Source organism: Stegostoma tigrinum, chromosome 26, assembly GCF_030684315.1.
Source record: "Stegostoma tigrinum isolate sSteTig4 chromosome 26, sSteTig4.hap1, whole genome shotgun sequence".
Classification (NCBI taxonomy): Eukaryota; Metazoa; Chordata; class Chondrichthyes; order Orectolobiformes; family Stegostomatidae; genus Stegostoma; species Stegostoma tigrinum.
In genome coordinates, this window is record NC_081379.1 from 14,532,752 (window position 1) to 14,556,712 (window position 23,961).

A 23,961-nucleotide genomic window follows, 5' to 3' on the forward strand; every position below is an offset into this window, starting at 1 on the left:
AGGAGGTTGCAGAGTGATCTATAGAAATTTATAAAATCATGAGGGACTAAGACAAGGTGAATAGCAAAGGTCTTATCCCTAATGTGGGGGAGTTCAAAACAAGGGAGCATATTTCTAAAGTGAATTTTTAGAAAGAACACGAGAGGCAACTTTTTCACACAGCGGGTGGTTAGTGAGTGGAATGAGCTGCCAAAGGAAGTGGTGGATGCAAGTACAGTTACAGACTTTAAAAGACATTTGTTAAGTACATGAAATGGAAAGATTTAGAGAGAGAGATGGGCCAAATAGAAGCAGGTGGAACTACTTTAGTTCAGGAACGTGTTCAGCATGGTCAGTTGGACTAGAGGGTCCGTCTCCATGCTGTCTGTCTCTATCACTGCTGTGTTTTTTAATCTAGTAGTGCATTTTGACCTGTTTTACTATTGGGTACGCTTCAACTTTATTTTCCTGCCACTGTCCCAGTCTTGGACCCCTGGTTGGAGAAGACTATACCTTCTCCCTTTGCTTCTATCAGTATATTTTCAGTGGCTCAGAAGCAAACAGTTTGGCCTTCATCTTCATTAAAGCAATTGTTTATCTTTTGTACAATTTCTTTTTGAGCTGTGCTTCCTCATTTGCCTTTCAATGGTTGGGAAAGTCTAACATCATGAATTTCTTCTGGAAATTTATCAAAATTATGTATACCTTGAATTGTTATATTAAGTTGAGGGAAACTTTATAACTACATATAAAAGAACAGTAATGGTCATGTAACTTGGTTCTTAAAATTCTATCAGACGTAATTTCATAACAATTTGCATAATTCAGGTTTTAACATTGGGAAGTCCTAAGCTCTCTGCATTGTACTGAGATTGATCAGCATTTGTGCACTTTTGTATTTTATTTTATTTCATTTCTCTATATAATTTACAGAACAATGCAATCCTGATGCGATGGGATTAAAACTGTAGGATTTGGGGTGAAATTGTATATCACGTACTACTCAAGTCAGTGATCTATGCTGCAGAAGTATCTAGGTCAGATGAAGCAAATGTTTCCAAGCTCCTCTGGCTACTTGCCAACCAGGCAGCCACTTAAATTGTTTGGAAATATGTCTGTAAACACGGGATTTGTAGGTGTCGTTTGTCCTGTGTTTCCTAACTTGCTGTCCAAAGTGCATTTGACTGCTCCCACAAGTGGTTTTGGTCCTGTGTATCTTGCTGCTTCCTCCTTACTTGCTTTTCAATTCGAGTCCTTCCATGTCTTCTAAGTAGCGAATGAGATTGAGATGAAAGGGAACAGAACACGCTGAATGAGAATGATGAGAAATGTTAGGAAAATGAAATTAACCAAGAGCTTCAACTTTTTAAAAACTAGGAATTGAGACATCAAGTAGGAGAGAGAGATAGAAATGATATAACTAGAGAAGGAAAAGAGAGATTAATATGGTTGAAGAAATAAGTTTTTTTTAAAAATTGTTTGATTTTATTCTTGGGATCCATATATGTAACCTGCGTTGATTCTAGCCACCTTTTGATTTCTGTCTGAAGCTGAAACACTGTTCTGCACGTAATTATACCCCTTCAGTTCTGATCCAATTCCTTCTCTAAAGTAAATCATTCTATTTACAACTGCTGACAAACCTCTGTCTCCATTCTTTGAGCTGGTCCATTTTTGAATGTGTATAGTTTCCAGATTCCTAATTTACTGCTCCTACTCCTTCAGATGTTCCCAGGCTTCTTGACCACCCTGTGGACTTAGGCTGTTGTCATCCACTGTTAATTCTAACGTGATGTAACTCGGATCTCAGACTGCAATTGTGCCAGAAGTTCCCAAACTGTATATTCACATGCCAAAGTGTTCTTGACTACTCCTGAGTCCAGGTTCTTTAATGTACAATACCCTTCCTCCCAAGTACAAATTCAACACCACTTTCTTGTGTTTGTGCTGCCTGTTCCTCTATCATGTCTCTCTTGGCTCTACCTTTTCTCTCAATGCTCCAAGTTGGAGAACGTTTTTGAAAACTTCTCTGCATATATATGACACATCTGTGTTGCTTGCCAATTTATTAGTTTTTAACTTCCCCAGTGATTCTGGGGAAGTTAAATGAAATCAGTGAAGAAATATTGATGGCAGTCAAACTGTAAAGGATGCTGATGGCGAAGCATTTAAATGTGAGAATAAAAATTGGGATAAAAGCTGTGCAGAATGTTGATATTGCCTGTAGTGTGCGATGGACGTAGAAAGGAAGTAAGAGGCATGGATAAAGTAAACAATCTAATCAGACAAAGATTTAGAAAATGGGATAGACCATTGCAGATCAATTTTTTTCCACTATAAGTGGCGCCAGAGTTGATCCAATTATATTGCCAAATGGGGAGTTGGTCAGAACTCTGGGTCTGTACTTGGAGTTCAGGAGGATGGGGTGGCAGAGAGATCTTACTAAAACACAAAGAATCCTGAGAGGCCTAGATAGAATGATGTAGAAACCATGTTTTCACTAGTGAGAGAGATTAGGACCTGAAGGCACTGCCTCAAAGTGAAGGGATGACCCTTCAGAATTGAGATGAGGATGAATTTCTTCAGCCAGAGGAAACTCATCGTCACAGAACGCTGTGGACGCCGAGTCACCGAGTGTATTTAAGGCAGACATAGATTCTTGGTCAGTAACAGGGCCATGGGTTACTGGGGGGAAAAAGTAGGTGAATGGGGTTGCAAACTTTGGTGGAGCAGACTTGATGGGCCAAAGGGCCTAATTCTGCTCCTGTACCATTTGCTCATGTATAGTATATTGTGACCTGCATACTCCGGTACTTGGTCATTTAAAAAACTGATTCATGTGCAAAGTATTTTGTAGACCAAAGCTGATCTAGGAAAATCTTTCCAATTTTTGTGACTAGGGACAAATCCTCTGTTCATGCTATTATTTTTCCTTAACAGGAATCCTCTATATTAGATGAGTATGCAATTAACTGGACTCAGAAGCTGGGAGCTGGGATCAGCGGCCCTGTACGGTAAGAGAAACAAGTACAGATGCAATTGTTCATTGTTCGTGTCTTTTTGGAGACTGCTGACTGTATGAAAGTTAACCTGACATAATAACAGTTTCAATAAAGCAGAATAAGTAAAGTTTGTACCAACCCACTGTAGGCATTGTCTAATTGGATTTGATAAAGGATAATGAGCAGTGTTTGACACTCTCACGGTTTCCCCTTGACTGTGGAATGCACCCTGAAGTGTTTTGTGTAGATCTTGTCTGGCTGATGATGCATGTCTGCTTCTTGTGGTGGTTGTAAAAGAACTATTTACATTTAATTAACAGCTCTTCACATAATGCCTAGATAATCTATTCAACAGCAGATTATCAAAATTTCTAAAAACTTGCTCCTTTTTTTTCTTTCCTGTGGCATTGTTACTATTGTAAATCCTGAGAGAATATGGTCTGTGATGAGAAGACTGGGTGTGATCCTACCTGAAATTCTTCAACCTTAAATTAACACCTTGGTGGGGGAATGGGGGCAGAAGCAGGCTGGTAACATTAAGTATTTAGCCTAGATTCTTTCACTTCCATCATTTTATTCCATTATAAAATATGAAGGTTTTGATTACCTACAGTGCCAACCCCAGATGGCATGCAGTTCATGCCCTTGCTGCACAGACTAAGAACCGTCATGCCATTATGGCAATAATAAGGTGTAGAGCTGGATGAACACAACATTCTCCAGCATCTGCAGTTCCTACTATCTGTGTGCCATAAATGCAGCTTGATTGAAGCAAATGCACAATTTATTTTCATTAAGTTTGCTTTCAACGTATATGTAAGGCTTCCGCCATCCTTTTTAATAGGATTTGACTGAATGCTAACCCAGATAAACTAGCAGGAACTTTGCACTGTAATTCAATTTTAAATTAGGTAGAAAAAAGATGCCTCTCTTCTTCAGTCCTCTTTTTCATAGATTAGAATCATAGAATCGCTATTTTGTGTTGATATTTTGAGGTTCACACAGCTATACAATCACTGAGTTTGTGGGATTGACAAGATTCAGCACTTCACTCCCTATTTCTGTATTAATAATTAGAGGTCTCAAAAGTATTAACAGTATTACAATACAGATGTTTTGTCAGCTGTGATGAATGTGTTTGTTTATGCTATTCTGGTTATGGAATGAAACCCAGCCCCTCTTTGACTCAGAAATCAACAAACAACCCACTGAGGCACTTGGACCATGTCTAGTGCTTCAACTGTCATTTGCTTAGGATGCAAATAGCTCACACAACACAGGCTAAGAATTAAATCTGCGATCTTGTTCTCTGGGAAATTCTGACCTACACCTAGGCATTTCCTTGATTCACTAAGGGCTGGTGCTGAGCTAGATTCAAAAGGTGATGTGAGTCTATGACAACTGACAGATACGTCTCGATGGTATTAAACTGCTGCAGAGTCTAATGAAACTAACAAAACAGGACAGACAACTTGACACTGACCTAGGCAGTGGAAATTTCAGCAGCAGCAGCAACAGAAACAGCCCTGACAACCCCGAATATTCTGAGTACTGCACCAAAATTGGGAGAGTTGTCACAGATTAGTCTAACATTGGCTGTTAGGTGTGAGTCTGTGAAAATTCTAATTAGAATTGGAATCACTACAGTGTTGAAACAGGCCCCTCGGCCCAACAAGTCCACACTGGAGCTCAGAGCATCCCACCTAATCTACACTTCCCTGAACACTATGGGCAATTTAGCATGGCCAATCAGCCTACCCTGCACATCTTTGGACTGTGGGGCAAAACCGGAGCACCCGGAGGAAACCCACGCAGACACGGGGAGAATGTGCAAACTCCACGCAGACAGTTGCCTGAGGTTGGAATTGAACCTGGGTCCCTGGCGCTGTGAGGAAGCAGTGCTAGCTACAGTGCCACTGTGCACCCCCCCTCCCAAAATGATAGTGTCCCAGCCATCACAGTCACCAACCCTAGTTATGTCCAGTCCCACCAGCGCAAGTGTATACAGTTGGAAAGGAGTGTCCCTTGCAGTGCTGGACATTAACTGCAAACCTTGTGAAGCCTCATGATTACCATCTTTTGTCCCTGCTTGGCTAATAAATCAATACACCTGTGTGTTCAATGCTACTTCAAGGAAACACTGATGGTGGCAAGGGCATAGAAATGTTCAGCAGGTGGGGGACTTCAGTGTCCATTGCAACAAGTGGCTTGGTTGCACCACTACTGGATGAGCTGACTGATTCCTAATGAACATAGCTACTAGACTGGATTTGTTGGACATGGTGAGAAAACCAATAAGAAGGACAAAATTTACTAGACCTCATCTTCTCTGATCTGCATGTAGGTGTGTCCGTTCATGACAGTATCAGATGGAGTGACCATCACACAATCGTTGTCAAGACTAAGTCTTGTCTTCACATTGAGGTTAACCTGTATTATGTCACACGTTATTACTGCCGTGTTAAATACAGCTTTCAAACAGATTTGACATTTCAAAACTGAGCATGCACATGGCATTGTAGGCTATTGACAGCAGCAGAATTTACACAACTGCGGTTTGGAACCTAATGGCCCAGCAAATGCCCTAGTCTACCATTATCATTGATATTTTAGCAATGGTCTATCCCATTTTCTAAATCTTTGTCTGATTAGATTTGTCTACTTTATCCATGCCTCTTAGTTCCTTTCTATGTCCATCACACGCTACAGGCAATATCAATATCCTGCACAGCTTTTATCCCAGTTTTTATTTTAACATTTAAATGCTTCTCCATCAGCATCCTTTACAGTTTGACTGCCATCAATATTTCTTCACCAATTTCATTTGTAGAATAACTGGGGAAGTTAATGCAGGACAGAATTGAGCTTATCTGAAAATGAGGTGTCAACTTGTTGAAACTACAACAGAGGACTACCTGCATACCAAATTGTTGAAGCAGCATGGAGTAGACAGGCTAAGCAATCCCACCTCAAATAGATCAAATCTAAGCTCTATGTTCCTGCCACATCCAGTTGTGAATGGTGGTGGACTGTTCAATAACTAACAGCAGGTGTGGCAGCTTCACAACTGTCCATATCCTCAACAGTCGATGTGTGGGGGAGTGGCAGTTGTATTTGACTACTAAGGTTCAGGAGGTATTGTAACAGACTTTTGTCACCTTTCATTAGCTGAGGTGTACAGTTGTGTGACTTTGACAGAAATGGGTTAAATGGAAGGTCAGACCGGAGCATTCCTCATTTTTAGCTTTCACCATAGGTTAAATCTGTAACGTACAAAATGTAGATGTATCTGTGTCTTTCAAAGCTGTTTGAGGCCTGGGAGGAGACTGTTGACCTGGGTCAAGCGAGCAAAGGCATGCAAGTTGCTAATGATTGTTAATGCTAACTCTCTTGATTTTGTGGATTGGAGGAGCAGGTTTGGAGGGCTAATAACTCATTTTCCTGTCCTCATTCCCTCCCACTGTTAAGAGATAAGCAAGGTATTTTAGCCATTCTTCATGCTTCCCGTTCCCTTGACAAAAGCTCTATGCCAGATATTTTTGTTGTAAAAGTAACTACATTAGCTACATGTGACTGAAGGAATATGGAAATGTTTTCCCTAGTAAACTGAACTTTGAAGCCAATTTAAGGAATCATGCCTATTGTAGCTGTAATTTTGAAAATCCTATTTCAATAATGAAAGTTGAGTAATTGGATTCCAGGAGTTTTTATTCACCTTTTGATCCTTTGACGAGAGAAGGTATTTGCCTGGAAACATTAGTTTTGATGCATAGCATTTTCCAATAAGGGATAATTTCATTTAATGCTAATAATTTTTTGACATCCAGTCATGGCATTTGGGCTCCACTGGTCAGACTAGAGTTTATTGCCCATTCCGAATTGCCCTTGTGAAGGCGGTGGTGAGCTGCCTACTTGAACTGTTGTGCACTATTTTATTTGGTGTGCATGGATAGTTAAGCCCACAGTTACAAAGAGTTCTAGAATTTTGACCCAGTGACAGTGATGGAATGGGGATAGTTTCATATCAGGATAGTGTGTGGTTTGAAGGATTGCTTGCAAGTCATGCAATTCCCATATGTCGTTTGGTGCTGTGGATTTGGAGGTTATTTTTGAAGGATCTTTGGTGAGTTGCCTGAAATCAGCATTTTAATTCCTCCTTGATTTGAATTCATTCTGCTTTCCCAAGATGGTGATTTTTCTTTTTGACCTGAAATATGTTGTTTCAGCAATAGTATAAACTGGCTACCAATTTTGTGTGTAAAGCTCATTTGAGACTGGGAGCTTGTATGGCCATGATGGATGTATAATTTTCTGTTGTTTAATCCTTTTGTGCTCATTCATGCTGACATTTCGTCCTGCAGCAAGCAGCCATGACTGTAAAGATAAATGAATTTAGACAAAAACTTGAGCCTCAGGAGGAATTGAATAGTGATTAAGTGTATTACTGTTCTAGCACTAGCTCATCATACACAATTTGCATCAAGACAGAACTAATGTTAATGGCCTTCACCATATTGTGGAAAAACTGCAGAACCAACTGGAACTAGTGGGTTGAATTTGAGACTGAAGTAACCATTCAAGATTCCTTGAAACTACAGGAGGTGCTGCACCTGCCTCTGCATGCACGCATGCAAGCACACCCCATCACCTCCATCCCAGGCCCCAACAAAACCTTCCACATCAGACAGATGTTCACCTGCACATCAGCTAATGGGTCTGTTGTATCTGCTGTTCCAATGTGGCCTCCTCCACATCAGTGAGACCAAGCAGAAGCTCGAGGACTGCTTTGTAGAGCACTTGCGCACAGTTCACGACAAATGACAACATCTTCCGGCCACGAACCACTTCAACGCCCCCTCCGACTCCTTGGACAACGTGTCCATCCTGGGCTGCCTCCGCTGTCACAGTGACGCCACCCGGAAATTGGAGGAGCAGCACCTTGTATTCCGCCTTGGAAGCCTACAACCCAATGGTCTCAACGTGGACTTTGCCAGTTTCAAAATCTCCCCATTCCCGGCCTCATCTCATATCAACCCTCCCTGTCATCCCCGCATCCTTGACCTGTCCGTCTTCTCTCCCACCTCACTGACCAATCCCCACCATTGCCTACTGCACTCAGCTATCACCATCCCACCTACCTCGCATCCCCACCTTCTTGACTCTGTCTCTCTGTCTGTCTCTCTGTCTGTCTCTCTGTCTGTCTCTCTGTCTGTCTCTCGCGCGCTCTGTCGCCCCGCGCCCGCGCGCTCTCCTATCTGCTCCTCCCACATCACTGACCAATCCCCACCACTGCCTACCTGCACTCACCGATCACCGTCGCACTTACCTTCCTCAGCCTGACCCGCCCTCCCCCCACCTCCTTATTTCAGAGCCCCTTTCCCTTCCCCCTTTTCTGAAGAGGGTCCCAATGCAAAACATCAGCTTTCTGCTGCCTGGCCTGCTGTGTTCCTCCAGCTCCACCCTGTGTTATCTCAAACTCCAGCATTGGCAGTTCTCACTGTCTGCAATTTAAGTTGTGTTTTGTGGAAAAGCAGGCACTCCCAACGTTTGATTTCTGATCTGTACTGAATCAGCTGATCTTGACCAAACAACCAGTTAGAGCATTGCAACTTGGCTCAGCACCCATGGATATATGAAAACAAAATTTAGACATGGTTTTCTATTCCTGATAACTGCAGTTCTAATAAGAGTACAAATAGAATGGACTGTGATGCCATAAGACTAATTGACTGTTTATGAGCATGTATTAACCAGTAGCCAGGTAGGCAAGATATCTGAGGGCTTTCAGCACCCACAGGACTGTACTTGCACAGCAGCTACTGCGTTTTGGAGAGAGATTAAATTAGAAGGAAGAAACAACCAAACTTTCATTACCCAATCTTTCATTATCTAGTGTAAAACTGCATGACAGTGTATGTTTTGTAACTGACTCCCTATGCTACTTATTGTGATTTTGAATTAAGTCTGAATGTGTTGTCGGGTATAGTTGCTGTACAAGCTGCCTAAGATTACTCTTCTTGATGTGTTTCTGGTGGGAAGATGCAAGAGATTCAGTGATACAATCTCGGAAGTAATTCTACTATCATTGCAGTGGCTGAACAGACCCACCACCAAAACCAAGGATAGCAACACATGTGGTTTTGTCAGTGATGTCTACATCCAGATCGCTGTTTTAAATATGTTTCCTATTTTAAGAAGGAAACATCATTAAAATGGTCAAATGAAAACCGAGCATTGGTTTCTAACTCTTGGCGAGTTACGGGATGTGATAATGTGTAGTGTGTGAGAGACAGACATAATGTTTGTAATTAAAATCTGAGTTCACAACTTGCATACTGACCAGGACTGCAAGACAGTTAGGGCTGCAGCATTGCATCTCAACAGCAGAGTCAAAACTGAGAGGAAGAAGGAGAAATAACGACTGAGATAGTATATCCAATGCTATAATTTTAATCTTAGTTTTAATTATTGATTATTAGTGCAGTGGTGAACTTACAAATGCATTTATAAATCCATTTTTAAGTTTAAAATTATGAAGGAAAAATATCGCTAGCTTATGTTAATCACATAAAGAATAAAAATGTCAGTTTCTGCCACTGGGAAAACATGCCTTTCTTTTGTGACAGCTGTTTTGAAGCTAGCTATTTTGGGAGCTGCAGGTATTCAATTTCTATTTTAGTTGCCAGGTTTTTGTTTGAAAAATCTAGCTGGCTAAGTCCTGCAAGCATAGAATTCCAATGATATTAGTAACAATCAATGGTAGGACAGCATCACACTTGCTTTTTAATTGTCTGAACTTTAGATGAGAGAAAAGAATGCTCTGAAGATTTTTAAGCAAGAGTAGGACAGAAAACAGTAGGATGAGTTTTGTTCCCTAGGGACATCGGTTATTTCATCCCTGAGTTTGTGTTGAAGCTGTTCCATTTGAAAGTTGGAGTTCTGGATATCATTTGTAATTCGGACACAAATTTAATCTGAATATTAAATTTAATTTGCTCTTTGTAGAGCCATGCCCTGTTGTAATTATCTACAGCGAGTGCACTGTGAATAATGTTAATTGTTAAATGATGCTGTATCAAGGGATCAGTTTGCTATGTTTCCAGTGGGCCATAGGGCTGCTTGCTCGCTCATTAGAGAGACAACTGGCGATAAGTTTACCTGAGGGCCACTACACTTCAGGCACTGGGTAAGGTTGCGAAGGTGGGACCTTCATGGTGACCTCAACCAATATGGGAGTTGAATTTGCAGTTCCTTCTAAACTAACTGACAACCCCTCCCCGTCTCTTCCCCCATGTAAATGAGACATAGAACAAATTATTTGGAGGTTACCTGAGTAATTGGTGGTACATTTTTCTGAAATCCAATAAGTAATAAGTAATTTTCAGAATTGACAATTATGCTCAGTAAATTTAAATTATTTTCTCCCTGCCTTCCTCCATCACCTGGAAGTGGATTATTTTGCGCAAGACTCTGATTTAGGAGAGGTTCACTGAATTTTCAGTGCCTAATCCATAATGTTGAATGTCTTAGTAAATAGAGATTTATAATCGCCTAACAAATGTTCTGAGCCAGCTTGATCTTTTCGAGCTGAAGTTATAGCAATATGGCTATATCATCAATACAGTATGAATCTGTGCCAGTGTTGTTTTGGAGAACTCTAGAAAAGGAATGACTTGCCAGGGTTTAATTAGCTTGCTCCTAGAAGCCAGTTATATGAAGGAGATGACAGAGGGAATAATGCAGTTGTCTGCCTTTTGTCTAAAGGGGTCTACAGCGTAGAAAGTGAAAAATACTTGGCAGTGTGACAATTTATTCAAAAACAATTTCTAAGACGTTCTACAATAAATCCACAGATTTGTGTGTACTTACCTCCACGATACAGAAATGCATAATCTTCAATCTTTGCAGATATTGTTTATAACTGCAGTCTTTTAGCAACTTTGTTTTTTTTCCTCACCTAATTTCTTCTTCTCATGCAGATGTTGTTGCACATTGACTCATGTCCCCTTACTGGTGTAGCATCAGACTGTTCTATACATAATTCCAATTAATTGAAAATTCACACTGCCAGAACATGACTCAATGTTTGGCACATGATTAAGTAGTTTGATGAGTAGAGATTTACTAATTTAGAAAAAGGACTGAATCCTTAGTTAACTTCTTGTCTGAGAGCCTAGCAGCATATTTCCAATCCAGTAACTCAGTTGTACGCATTCATTTTGTTTGAGGCTGGCTTTAGATTGTGTAGAGGGGAAGAAATATTAGAATCAGAGGAAGACGTTTTAAGGTACAGGCAAACAGCAAACTTTTCAAACTTGTCAGAATTAAGCTGTCAGGTTTCTAGTAAGTAAGGGCAAGTACTCCTGCTTTTGACCTTCCCCTTGATCTGTTCATCCAAATTTAAGAGAAGCCCATTTCAAAGCCTTTTATTCTTGGCTTCAATAGAAGTGCGGTTTAGCAGATTCACGGCATTATTCTTTTTAAAGTGATAATAGTGGTTTCTCTGAAGTAATAACAAATTGCTGGCAAAACTCAGCAGGTCAGGCAGCACCTCTGGACTAAAAGGCAAAGTTAACATTTTAATATTTTGAATTCGGTGACTCTTCATCAGGACTGTTAGCTATGAAAAAGTGACATTTATGCTGAAGGTGAAGGTTGGGGGTGGGGGGAAGGGAAGGAAATGGGACAAATGTAGATGGAGCCCAGAGATAGTGAAAAGGGTAGGTAAACAGAGGTGACACTTGTTTATCTACGCTTTTCATATCTCTCTCTCCCACCTCTCTCCGTCCCTGCCCCTCTTCTGTCTCTGTCGCTGGACTCAACACATTAACTCTGCCGTCTTCCCACAGATGTTCCCTTATCTGAGTTTCACCAGCAATTTCTGTATTTGTTTCAGGCCTCCAACATTCACAGTCCTTAATTTTGTTTTTTGTTTCTCTGAAGTATGTCTTCAATTTTACTCAGTAATTTGAATTCCTTTTGTCCTGTAGCCATGCTTTTTCTTTCTCTTGTACTCTAACTCAGACTGCTCTGTGTCACATAAGACCCTTTATACCAGTCAGGATGTAACAGATAGGAAATTTTGATGTTCCAGTCTGAATTAAAAATAAGGTTTTGTTTTAAAGTGGAAAACAATAGCTCACAGCATATAATTTATCCAGCATCCGTTGCAGCAATTGTGCATTTTCAGAATAAATTATAGTAAATGAACAACTTTGAAAGGATACAGACAAATCATCTGAACAGGTGATGTGTTGAATCTAAAGTGAAATGCCAGATGAACCAGCCTTTTTCCTTTCTACCTGTGTCTACTACTGCAGTTTGTTTAGGAGCACTATACTGTCCTCGTGTTACCCTTAAAGTTACTAGAATTTAAGATTTTTATGACTTCAACTAAAGGGAGAGCATCAGGAGCTGGAAGTAAATAGAAAGTAATGTGATATGAGAGTCTTCAATGACCTGGAAATCTGTGTCTTTTGTTGCACTTAAATTAAAGCTTTAAAAGTTCTAAGAGTAAACCTTCAAACTCCAGATAGTGTTCTTCTGTTTACTTCATTGTTTGCACTGTGACAGACAAATCTAGTTGAAGCAGAGTTCAGAGTATCTATGATAGGTGTGTTTTCAAACAACGGTTCAAGTAAATAGAAAGATTTGGAACGTCAAAACTTTGCTGTTCATACAGGCAATTGGCACTCCTGTGTTCTCTTAATGCAATAACCATTTTGAAGTGCTTTTAATATCAGAAACATCCTATTGTGCTTCAAAGTGTAACTAAAATAAATGTCACTGAACCAACAAAGAAATTTTGACTATTCACTTGGTCAGAGCAGAAGGCAGTCCCATAATTTTAAGGAAAGTTGCAATTTCTTATTTTGCAATAGCTTGAGAGAGTTGACTGCCCTCCAAATCAAGATTGCGATCTCAGTACTGCTGCCAAGGCTAGAAGTGTAGACCATGTGCCAATATTGATGTTGGGGCTAAATATGAGGAATAAAATCTGCTTATCCAGGGAGCACTTGTAATTTCACCAGTGGTGGAGCTCTGTTGAGGAGGACAATCACCGTGTCATAGGGGTGGTAGCATGCAGAGAAGTTGATTATTTCCCCATAGATATTCAGATGCAAGACCAGACTCCAGTACTGACTTAGGATTCTAATTCTAACTCTAATCAAAAGAAAAATGTCAAATTGCCTTTTACATTTTTATTGATGCTGTGTCTTAGCTTTATTACTTCCTCATCTGCAGCTTTGTTGCTTTTCTTGTTCGTTATCTCCACCACCACCCTCGTCAACTTCACAACTTTTTTTTTCCATACCCAGTGTCATAGCACTTTTATTATTTATCAGGAAATCAATTAATTTCTTATTTCCATCAGTCTTGCCTTCCTCTTGCAATGTACAGATTTTTTAAAAAGAAGTTCTAACTTCCTAAGTGGCCATTGTTTTTAAGTGTGTGTTTGTAATTGGTCAAGGTTCTGTCTTTCAAATGAGACATCAGGTTGATGTATCACCTAACTGTTCTGCCTGTCCCATGTGTTTTGACGTCAACTGGCCTATGGAATGGAGGATTCAAATAGAGCTCGTTTAAGTGGTGTCTCATGAGCTGAGAGGGATTCCTGTGTTGTTGTTTAGTTAAAGATGGAGGTTCTATTAAGTTTTGGTCTTTGCAAATATTTTGGGCACATACTTTGCTGAATTGAAAGGCAATTATCTATCTTAATAGAAGATTCTTGCCAACACAACTATCCATGTACATAGCATGCCCTAACTCTTTCACTTATGTTCACTGTTTTAATTTATTTTAGTGTATGCATGAAAAAGTCAACAGGAGAACGATTTGCACTAAAGATTCTCCTTGATCGCCCAAAAGCAAGAAATGAGGTAAGAAAATTTGTTTTTAAAATATAATTAATATTACAGTGGCTCCCTGCTAGACTATTAGGAAGTTCCTTTTTATGACATGGTGAATAGATTCTTATTCTCTTTTGAGAAATTTAATTGCAGTAAGACCTCAATGTTCTTTCTGTGGTTTAAAGACCCTGCCTTTCATACTGAAGAACATCTTTACTACTTGTATGCGTTGGCACTGTTCTCATGCTGCTGAACCCACTGAATGCCACCAGCACTTCCATTTTTATCTCAAATTCCAAAATCTGAAGTTGTAACAACGAATTCTTAAAGTATTTAGCTTGGGGAACGAGTGGTATAAATTGATTTCGTATTTGAGTTTACATGATGAGAAATCCACAGTAAAATAATTTGAAATTGTGAGAAGAAATAAAGGTATAAAATATTCTTTAAGTGATAGATTTATATTTTTTGTCATGTTTCCAGGTTCGACACCACCTGATGTGTGTAGGCCACAACAATATTGTTCAGATTATTGAGGTTTACGCTAACAGCGTTCAGTTCCCCCATGAGTCCAGTCCAAGGTATGTCTCAATAACCAATATTGAATCAGAAGGTGAAATGAACTGCCAGGTAGTTCATTATGTATGGAAGTTGTAATTCAATTTAGAATTGAAGTGCACTAATTGAGAATTATAAAACACAATAAGTGAGAGGTTGATATGGAAATTTGGTTCAAAACCATTTCTAGTTGACTTGATATCTTGACTAGAAGAGACCTACTTGAAAGGTAATTTAAACAGCCTCAACATTGTTCTTAGCAGTGTCTATAATTCCCAACAAATTTAGATAATCAGTTTTCTAAATTCAGATTTTTTCCTTTGAGTACAAAAATGGAAGATTGTTTACCATCTGCAATTTCTTGCACAAGGAAGTAGGAAAGAAAGTGTTCGTATTCACATTTGGCCTCTTGTTTTGCTCCTGTTTCTCTCTTTATTTCCTGTGTTCTGTGTCGTCCTTTTTAAACATATAATTTGTAGTTTAAATACTCTTGCACCAAATTCTACTATGTTTCATAATCTCCAGGCCTCGGCTGCTAATTGTGATGGAAATGATGGAAGGTGGGGAGCTATTTCACAGAATCAGCCAACACAAGCACTTTACAGAGAAAATGGCAAGCCAAGTTACTAAGCAGGTGAGAAATGCATGATAGAACACAGAACAGTACAGCGCAGAACAGGCTCTTCAGCCCTCGATGTTGTGCCGACCTGTGACCTAATCTAAGCCCACCCCCCTACATATCCCATCATCATCCATATGCTTATCCAAGGACTGTTTAAATGCCCCTAATGTGGCTGAGTTAACTACATAGATTTAGTTCACCTCAACCTATAATAACCTATCTGGCAATAGAAAAGGCAAGTTTCTTAAAATGTCTACAGACCCAGGCTGTAATTACTTGTGCCTAACTAGGGAGTGTGGAAGATCAAGCGTGCAATAGATGTATTTGTGCTATTTCCAGAGCGAAGGAGTTTTGATTCTTAGTTGGGCTGTTTGTCAGAAAGCAAAGACATGAATATTAACATTGGAAGGGCACATAGGGTGGGGAGATCCAGGTTTCCTCAAGCATACATCTCTTGTTCTTGACAGGTTTGTGCCCAAATGTGAACCTGATTGAAGGAAGACCAGTTCAAGATGCAGGGGGAGATGATTCAATCAGGAGGGAGACTGTCTGAATCTAGGGTCTTTGAATGGTGCACTTGCAGTCTGCTTACCCACAACTGTGCCGCAAAGAAACTTGCCTTCTCTCCAAAACTGCTTTCCCTGCATTTTAAGCTTCTAGGTTTCTGAAGGCCTGGAAAACTCAATTAATTTCTGTCAAGTCTGAGGCTGACAGCCTCAAAGTATTTAAATAGCCAGCTACATCACCGCCTCTTGTTTTTGCTTCCATTAAGTCCAGAAGTAAGTGTCTTGGAATCTGATTTCAGATACTTGACATATGAATGTCTCCAAAACGTCCACTATGGATTTTAGCATTTATCAGGTCTTCCCTTAGATGGGGTCAATTCAAAATGTAGTTCATCAATCACTTGAGTTTCCTGCGGTCAACTAATTCAAGGCTGGAGTTGGTAGATGACTAGGAGCATGTTAATTAGACATTTTACTTGAGAGAAGTTAAAAATAAATTGTGGCTAAAAGATCAGTAGTAAAGTCAACAGTCTGATAGTTAAGCAATTGGACTGTGACATCTGTCTGTGAACTCAATGTATATTTTGATTTTTCTAGCCTGGTTATCTAAATAGGTCCCTCCAAAACATGGAGGGAACTTTTTTGCCATGATTTAAGTTTATTGCTCAATGTTTATTAAAGTGTAATTTGTGGTTGTTTGTACTATTGCATCCAGAGAAGTGCAGGATAATACATACAAAATAATTCTGCACTTGTATGTTTTACCACAGTGTAATACCTTGTATTTATCCAAATTAAACTCCATTTGCCACTCCTCAGCCCATTGACCCAGTTGATCAAGATCTGTTTGTTATCTTGGGTAACATTCTTCATTGTCCACTATACCGCCAATTTTGGTGTCACCTGCAAACTTACTAGCCATGTCTGGCAGCATCTGTGAAGAAAAAAATCAGAGTTAACGTTCCATTAACAAACTCCAGTTCTGAGGATTGATCACCGGATCGGAAACATTAACTCTGATTTTTTTTCTGCACAGCTGCTGCCAGGCCTGCTGAGCTTCCAACAACTTCTATTTTTGTTCCTGACTTACAGCATCCACAGTTCTTTTGGTTTTTAAGTTACAAACCATGCCTACTGTATTCACTCCTAAATCGTTTATAATAATTGACAGACAAACAAGGGCCCATTATTGATCCCTGTGGATCACGGGCCTCCAGTACAAAAAACAACCCTCCACCACCACTGCCTGTCTCCTACCATCAAGCCAATTTTGTATCCAATTGGCAATCTTGCCCTAAATCCCATGTGATCTACCATATGGAGCCTTGTCAAAGGCTGTACTAAGGTCCATGTAAACAGCATCTACTGGCAAGTGATTACTGTCCAAATTTTTACGTTAGGAAATACACAAGCATTTTTCTTTTTGTTGCAGTTCTTAAATTTTTGGATTTCATCTCAATTCTAATCATCTTGAGGAGACTGAGTTTTATTAGTACTTTTACTCTGGCACAGTGAAAAGTGTACTGTCACCATTTCCAGCACCATCTTGCGAACAAAGATGCTTCAGTATAAAATCTTAGGTATAATATTGTATGTTTCAGGGATGGTGTAGTACCAATTTAGTGTAGATATAGGGTACTATTGCATCTCTCAGACTCTCTAAGCATATCACATGCAGTAACTAACATGTAGATAGCAGCCATTTGCACACAGTCCCGTTAACATAAATGTGGCAAAGATAGAGTTTGGAGATTTCTGATTAGGATATACACCAAAAGCTCTCTACTCTTTCAACCATGTATTGCATTCTTTTATATCCACCTCATCAACCAACAAGTGGATGATTTGCCATTTACTCCTTACAATAATGTCTTCAATAACACAACTTCTTAGCATAACTACAATTTTAGTATATGACATCTTAAGAGTCAACTTTTAACTTACCTCTGAAAATAAAATACCTCTTAAAATAGTATAATTGAAGCATTTCCTTACTGCCTAGTTTTCAGTATGCCCAAGGAAATGGACCTTGTTGTGAATGAGAACTTTGAGGAGCAGGAAAACAGGCTCGAACAGATCAAGATTGAGGAAGTTGAGGTGCTGGAAATCTTGGCAAACATTAAGATTGATAAGTCCCCAGCGCCAGACCAGATTTATCCTAGGTCGCTCCGGGAAGCGAGAAAGGAGGTTGCTAAGCTGCCGGTGAAGATCTTTGCTTCCTCACTCTCCACGGGACTCGTACCGGAAGATTGGAGGGAGGCAAATGTTGTTCCTCTTTTCAAGTAAGGGAATAGGGAAATCCCTAGAAATTACAGACCAGTCAGTCTTACGTCTGTGGTCAGCAAGGTTTTGGAAAGAATTCTGAGGGATAGGATTTATGACTATTTGGAAAAGCATAGCGTGATTAAAGGGAGTCAGCATGGCTTTGTGAGGGGCAGGTCATGCCTTACAAATCTTATTGAGTTCTTTGAGGAAGTCACGAGACAGGTTGATGAGGGTCGAGCAGTGAATGTGGTGTACATGGACTTCAGCAAGGCATTTGATAAGGTTCCCCATGGCAGGCTCATTCATAAAGTCAGGAGGTATGGGATTCAGGGTGATTTGGCTGTCTGGATCCAGAATTGGTTGGCTGACAGGAGGCAGAGAGTGGTTGTAGATGGTAAGTATTCTGCCTGGAGGTCAGTGCTGAGTGGTGTCCCGCAGGGCTGGTCTTGAGCCTCTGCTCTTTGTAGTTTTTGTAAATGACTTGGATGAGGAGATTGAAGGGTGGGTTAGTATGTTTGATGACACTAAGGTTGGAGGTGCCATTGTTAGTATCGAGGGCTATTGCAGGCTTCAGCGAGACATTGACAGAATGCAGAGCTGAGCTGAGAAATGGCAGATGGAGTTCAACCTGGATAAATGCGAAGTGATGCATTTTGGAAGGTCAAACTTAAATGCTGAATATAGGATTAAAGGCAAGATTCTCGGCAGTGTGGAGGAACAGCGGGATCTTGGTGTTCAAGTGCATAGCTCCCTCAAAGTTGTCACCCAGATGGATAAGGTTGTTAAGAAAGCATATGGTGTTTTGGCTTTCATTAACAGGGGGATCAAGTTTAAAAGCCGCGAGGTTATGCTGCAGCTCTACAAAACCCTGGTGAGACCACACTTGGAATACTGTGTCCAGTTCTGGTCGCCCTATTATAGGAAAGATGTGGAGGCTTTGGAGAGGGTGCAGAGGAGGTTTACCAGGATGCTGCCTGGACTGGAGGGCTTGTCTTACGAGGAGAGGTTGACTGAGCTTGGACTTTTCTCTCTGGAGAGAAGGAGGAAGAGAGGTGACCTGATCGAGGTGTACAAGGTAATGAGAGGCATGGATAGAGTCGATAGCCAGAGACTTTTCCCCAGGGCAGGATTGACTGCCACAAGGGGTCATAGTTTTAAGGTGTTAGGAGGAAGGTATAGAGGAGACGTCAGAGGGAGGTTCTTCACCCAGAGAGTTGTGAGCTCATGGAATACTTTGCTAGTGGAAGTTGTGGAAGCGGAGTCATTAGTGACATTTAAGCAACTGCTGGACGTGCACATGGACAGCAGTGAATTGAGGGGAGTGTAGGTTAGATTATTTTAGTTTTGGATTAGGATTATTCCACGGCACAACATTGTGGGCCGAAGGGCCTGTACTGTTCTGTGTTCTATGTTAACTTTTTTTTTGTTAGGTCTGAGTTGAATAAAAAGTTTAACTAAATTTTGAACTGTTTGGGACCCTGTTTCGTATTGCATTCCTCTAATTTGGAAATGTTTATACAGGTAACTGAGATAGTAAAAGTCAATTAGAGATGGGTAATAAATACTGGCCTGCCAGCCAGCAAATTCTCTTGGAGGAAAGTCAAAGAAATATTTAATAGCACACAAAATTGTGAAATAGAATGTGGGATGTGTTTTGTATAAAACTATGAAGAATTTATATCAGAAAATTATTATCTTTAGTTAAGGCCACTGGTATCTGAACCACACCAGGCTAGTATTGAGGAAATTTCTTCAATATACGACCATAAAATATAGGAGCAGCAGAAAACGGTTAAAGCCATCAAATCTGTTTTGCCATTCAATAGATTATTAATCTGATAATTCTTCACTCCACTTTCCCACCTTTTCCTTAACCCTTGATTGCCTTACTATTTAAAAATTGTCCGCCTCAACTTTGCATATACTTAACCACCCAACCTTAACATGCCTGTATGGTGAAGTATTTCACAGATCCACTACCTTTTTGAGAGATGAAATTCCCCCTAATCTCTGTCCTAGAAGTGCACACCCTTGGTCTGAGATTATGCCCCTGGTCCAAGATGTTTCCACAAGGGAAAACAAACTTCCTCAATCGACTGTCATCCCCTGAGAGTTTTGTATATTTCAGTAACGTGTCTTATCTAAGTTCCAATGAGTACAGGTCCAAGTTACTCAACCTATCCTCATAAAGTTGCCCCTCCAGACCCAGTATCAGCCCTGTGACTGTTGTGTGGACTGTCTCCGATGCCAGTATATCTTCCCTTGGTTGAGGCACCCGAAGACGTTCACAGCATTCCAACTGGTCTGCCTAGTGCGTTGTGTAGTCTTAGCAAAACTTCTCCACTTTTACACTCCTCCCTTCCATTTGCCTTCCCAATTACCTGCTGAACTTGGATGATAGCTTTTTGTGATTCATGTACAAGGACTTCCAAACCCCTCTGATCTGTAGTGCTCTGCAGCTTTTCTCTATTTAAATAATATTCAGCTCCCCTATTCTTCCTGCCACAGTATATAACCTCTCCTTCTTTCCCCTCATTACATTCCATCTGCCAAGTTTTTGCCCAATCACATAATCTGTCTATAACTCTCTGCTGACTTAGATGCTGTCTTTCAAGAGAAATGTTGCACCTATGGTCCAGCCTAGCTTTTCCACCAAGTGTTAAAAGAACCTGTGGTCTCTGAATAATTCCTTTGATATCCTGTGTAATTTTTCCCTACATATCAGATTAATGTCCCCTTCATTGTCTGTTGAGTAATTGCACTGCTTCTGACATAAATCATGGCACTTCAAAATTAATTTATTATATGCTGCATTAGGGGCGTTTTACCATGATGCACGGTGTAAATACCAATATTACTGCAGTAGAAGAGTTTTGTTCCCTGTCTCAAGTGGAGTACTTGTTCTTCACCAAGCTGAATCAATCTGATTTGACTAAAGTCAGTATAATTTATACAAAAAATGTTCAGTAGGTAGAAATGCTCCTCTTTGCTTAAATTGTTTTAGACAGTTTCCCTCTATTATTCAGTATCAAGGGAAAGACTTTATTGTAGTTTCACTGATACAAATTCTTGGAGCAAATTCTCCCTTGTTAATGACTGTGTGTCTTTTCAGTCTCATTAACAACTAATCATAACTAATTTCTTCTCTTTCTGATATTTTTAATACTCAACACTGTTATCTGCCTAATATTTTGTTGTATTTTTGTGCAGATTGCTCTGGCTATACAGCACTGTCACTCCCTGAATATTGCCCACAGAGACCTCAAACCTGAAAACCTCCTCTTCAAGGACAACTCTCTGGTGAGTACCAAAATCAAAGGCTGATGTTTAAGTAGAGATAATAGGAACTGCATATGCCGGAGAATCCGAGATAACAAGGTGTAGAGCTGGATGAACGCAGCAGGCCAAGCAGCATTTTAGGAGCAGGAAAGCTGACATTTCGGGCCTAGACCCTTCCAAAAAGTCAGCTTTCCCGCTCCTCTGATGCTGCTTGGCCTGCTGTGTTCATCCAGCTCTACACCTTGTTATCGCTGATGTTTAAGTTACAACTCCAGTAGACTAGGAATATATTCTTATTCAGTTCTAACACTGAGCTATAATTAAAAATTAATAAGTCTTGCATTGTGCTGCTCATGGCAGCCCAGAGGTTATGCTGTTTTTTAAGGACAGAAGTTATGTACCATTTCCAATTTTTTTTTTTTTAAAAAGTGATGTCACATTTAAGCTAGAAAGCTGTCTGTTCTTGGTCATGAGTTGTAGATTCATGTGACAGATCAGGCTGCAAATGGGACCCGTTGACTGGGTTTATTTGAATTTCAGGCTAATTAACAAAGTAGCAATAGCTTGGAACCAGTATGGTCATAGAGAATGCAAATTGAAGCCAGATCAACCAACTGTTTACTGCCTCCACATATGTTGGCACTGGCGGATGGATATGTCCAACTGGCTTTGGGTTACTTGACGAGGACTGGAAAAGATGTGAATATTAGTGTGAAAAGTACATGAGTTTAAATATGTAAAATGCTGCATTTTTCAAATTGTCTTCCATCAATGCAAGAGATGACAATTATAACTTTTCTTGATTGTAAGAATCATTCTCTGCAAGTCCCATACTGCCTACATTTCAACTGAGCTCGCAGTTCATTGCTTGTATATTCTTCTATGGCTTTCCTGGTGTTAAACTTTCTTATTTACATTTCATGTGATATTGTGCTCCCAATTCCAGCCCTTTTTTTGTCACAAGATTCGCCCATTTCATGACCATAATGCAAGTTTCACTCATCCATGATTCCTGTCTTTACAGACTTGTATGGACTCCAAGTCCAGCAATCTGTTTAATTTCAAATTCATATCCTTTTGTTCAAATTCTCCTATGGCTTTGCTGCTCCCTATTTCTGTAATGCTCTTCTGCCCTACAGCACTCTGGGATCTCTTTGTTCCTTTATTTCCTTTCTCTTCAATATCTCTGATTTCTCCCTGCTTTGAAATTGGTTCCTGTTCCTTCTGTTGTTTGGCCCTATGCTCGGGATTTTCTTTTTCAGAACCTTTTTTTATTGCCTTTCCAACATTACTTAAAAGCTCCTCCTTTAAAGCCTCTGTGACCAAACATTTGGGTAACTGGCTTGATATCTCACGTGGCTTGGTATCAAATATGTGATGTTATTTCCCTATAAAAGGTCTTTAGATGCATTATGTTTAAGGAGTGGTTGGAATACAAGTCATTATTGGAGGGTGCACTTTATTTTTAATTTGTGGGTTGTGAGCATAGCTAGCAATGCCAACATTTATTATTTTCCCTGAATTGCCTTTCAGGAAATGGTGAGCTTTCTGTCTTATCTGACTGGGCTGCTTGTTAATTTTAGTAGAACAAAGGTCCTCCTCACATTTTCTTTCCCTGTTTTTCCTTTACTTTTTTTTCTCTTTTTAATTGGGACATATAAGTCATGGTCAGGTCTGGTGAATTGGGGTATGCTTGGGTTTACAGTTGGTGAATGGGTAAGCAGTATGGGCTTGGGAGGTACGTTTCATAGTTCTTCCTGAGAAGATCAATAAGATATGTACAACTTTAAGTTTAAGAAATCTAAATGTAACACTCAGGCACAGTAACCAAGCATCTCACACATTAAAAACAAATGTGCTCTATACCATCAGCCAGATATGGAAGTCTATCCCAAGAATTGTTTGTTTTTTATAGCAAATTTAGTTTTAACTGGCACCTTATGAACTCTTGATTAAACTAGCAAAAATTATATACAGTAAACTTCCAGTATTTAAAGTATCACTTCGATTTCCACGATGTCCAAGTAGTCAGTTGAGGGTGTGAGTGAGAAGGCTTTATGCTGGTAAATTTTATTGAAGGCAAAGTCACATTATTTTGATTTATGCTATAAATAAAGTACAACAATGATGTGTATACCCTTTGCAATATATTTCTATCACTTAGTGTGTATTTTTATTTTTTTTTAATGTGGACCTCTTGATCAACCGGTGCACTCCTGGCCTGTAGGTGCTGGTTAATAAAAAGTTTGCTGTAACATCATTTCTTAGCAGCATACTAAGTGCCAGTCAGAATGTGATGCTTGGGATTTGGGGTGGGATGGGAAGTATGGAGTGGATGCCAATATATTTCTAGCATGTGATGCAGTTTGGGACTTGAGTTAGCAGGCATCAGAATCAAGCTGTAACTTTCTCAGCAATCTGTACTGGGAGTGTATTTTGATTGAGATTAGGGTTCTTCGATCCCTTACTCATCCCTCAATAAAAGACACACAAGCTGTCACTGGTGAAGTTACTTTTCTTTTATATCATGGGTCCTCAATTGATTACGTTGAATTATTCTTATGCCTTAAGCAATTTCTTTTGATTTTATTTTAGCATGAATATAACAGCTGCAGATAACTAAGGATAATAGCAGTGTCACATCAGTCTGGATTTTCTATTCTTGTTCAAAGGTTATCTCATGATAATTGTATATCAAAAACTTTGCTTACTCTTCCCTTTTTAATTATTCTCCTTATGACCTGGTTAGTGACCAGTAACCTTTTGTTAATAAGAAATCCTAATTGCTTAGAATAAAGTAACAAGTTTCCACAGTTTTAAATAAAGAAAACTATCAATGCTATCTGTCTTGTACTCTAACATCCAGAATTAAGATGAAGCAAACACACAGCAAACTGCAC

The 23,961-nt window shown here is 39.8% G+C and overlaps 1 protein-coding gene across 2 annotated transcripts in view; it reads left to right on the plus strand.

Annotated features, from left to right (window-relative positions):
* Positions 1-23,961, plus strand: part of mapkapk5 (MAPK activated protein kinase 5) — a 67,816-nt gene that overhangs the window by 11,772 nt on the left and 32,083 nt on the right. The window contains exons 2-6 of one of the 2 annotated variants that reach the window (XM_048556096.2): positions 2,920-2,993; positions 13,786-13,861; positions 14,315-14,412; positions 14,915-15,023; positions 20,993-21,082. In XM_048556096.2, coding sequence (XP_048412053.1) covers positions 2,920-2,993; positions 13,786-13,861; positions 14,315-14,412; positions 14,915-15,023; positions 20,993-21,082 — 447 coding nt within the window. Of the gene's footprint in view, positions 1-2,919; positions 2,994-13,785; positions 13,862-14,314; positions 14,413-14,914; positions 15,024-20,992; positions 21,083-23,961 lie in introns of those variants that run through there. The other variant, XM_048556097.1, reaches the window with a different exon arrangement.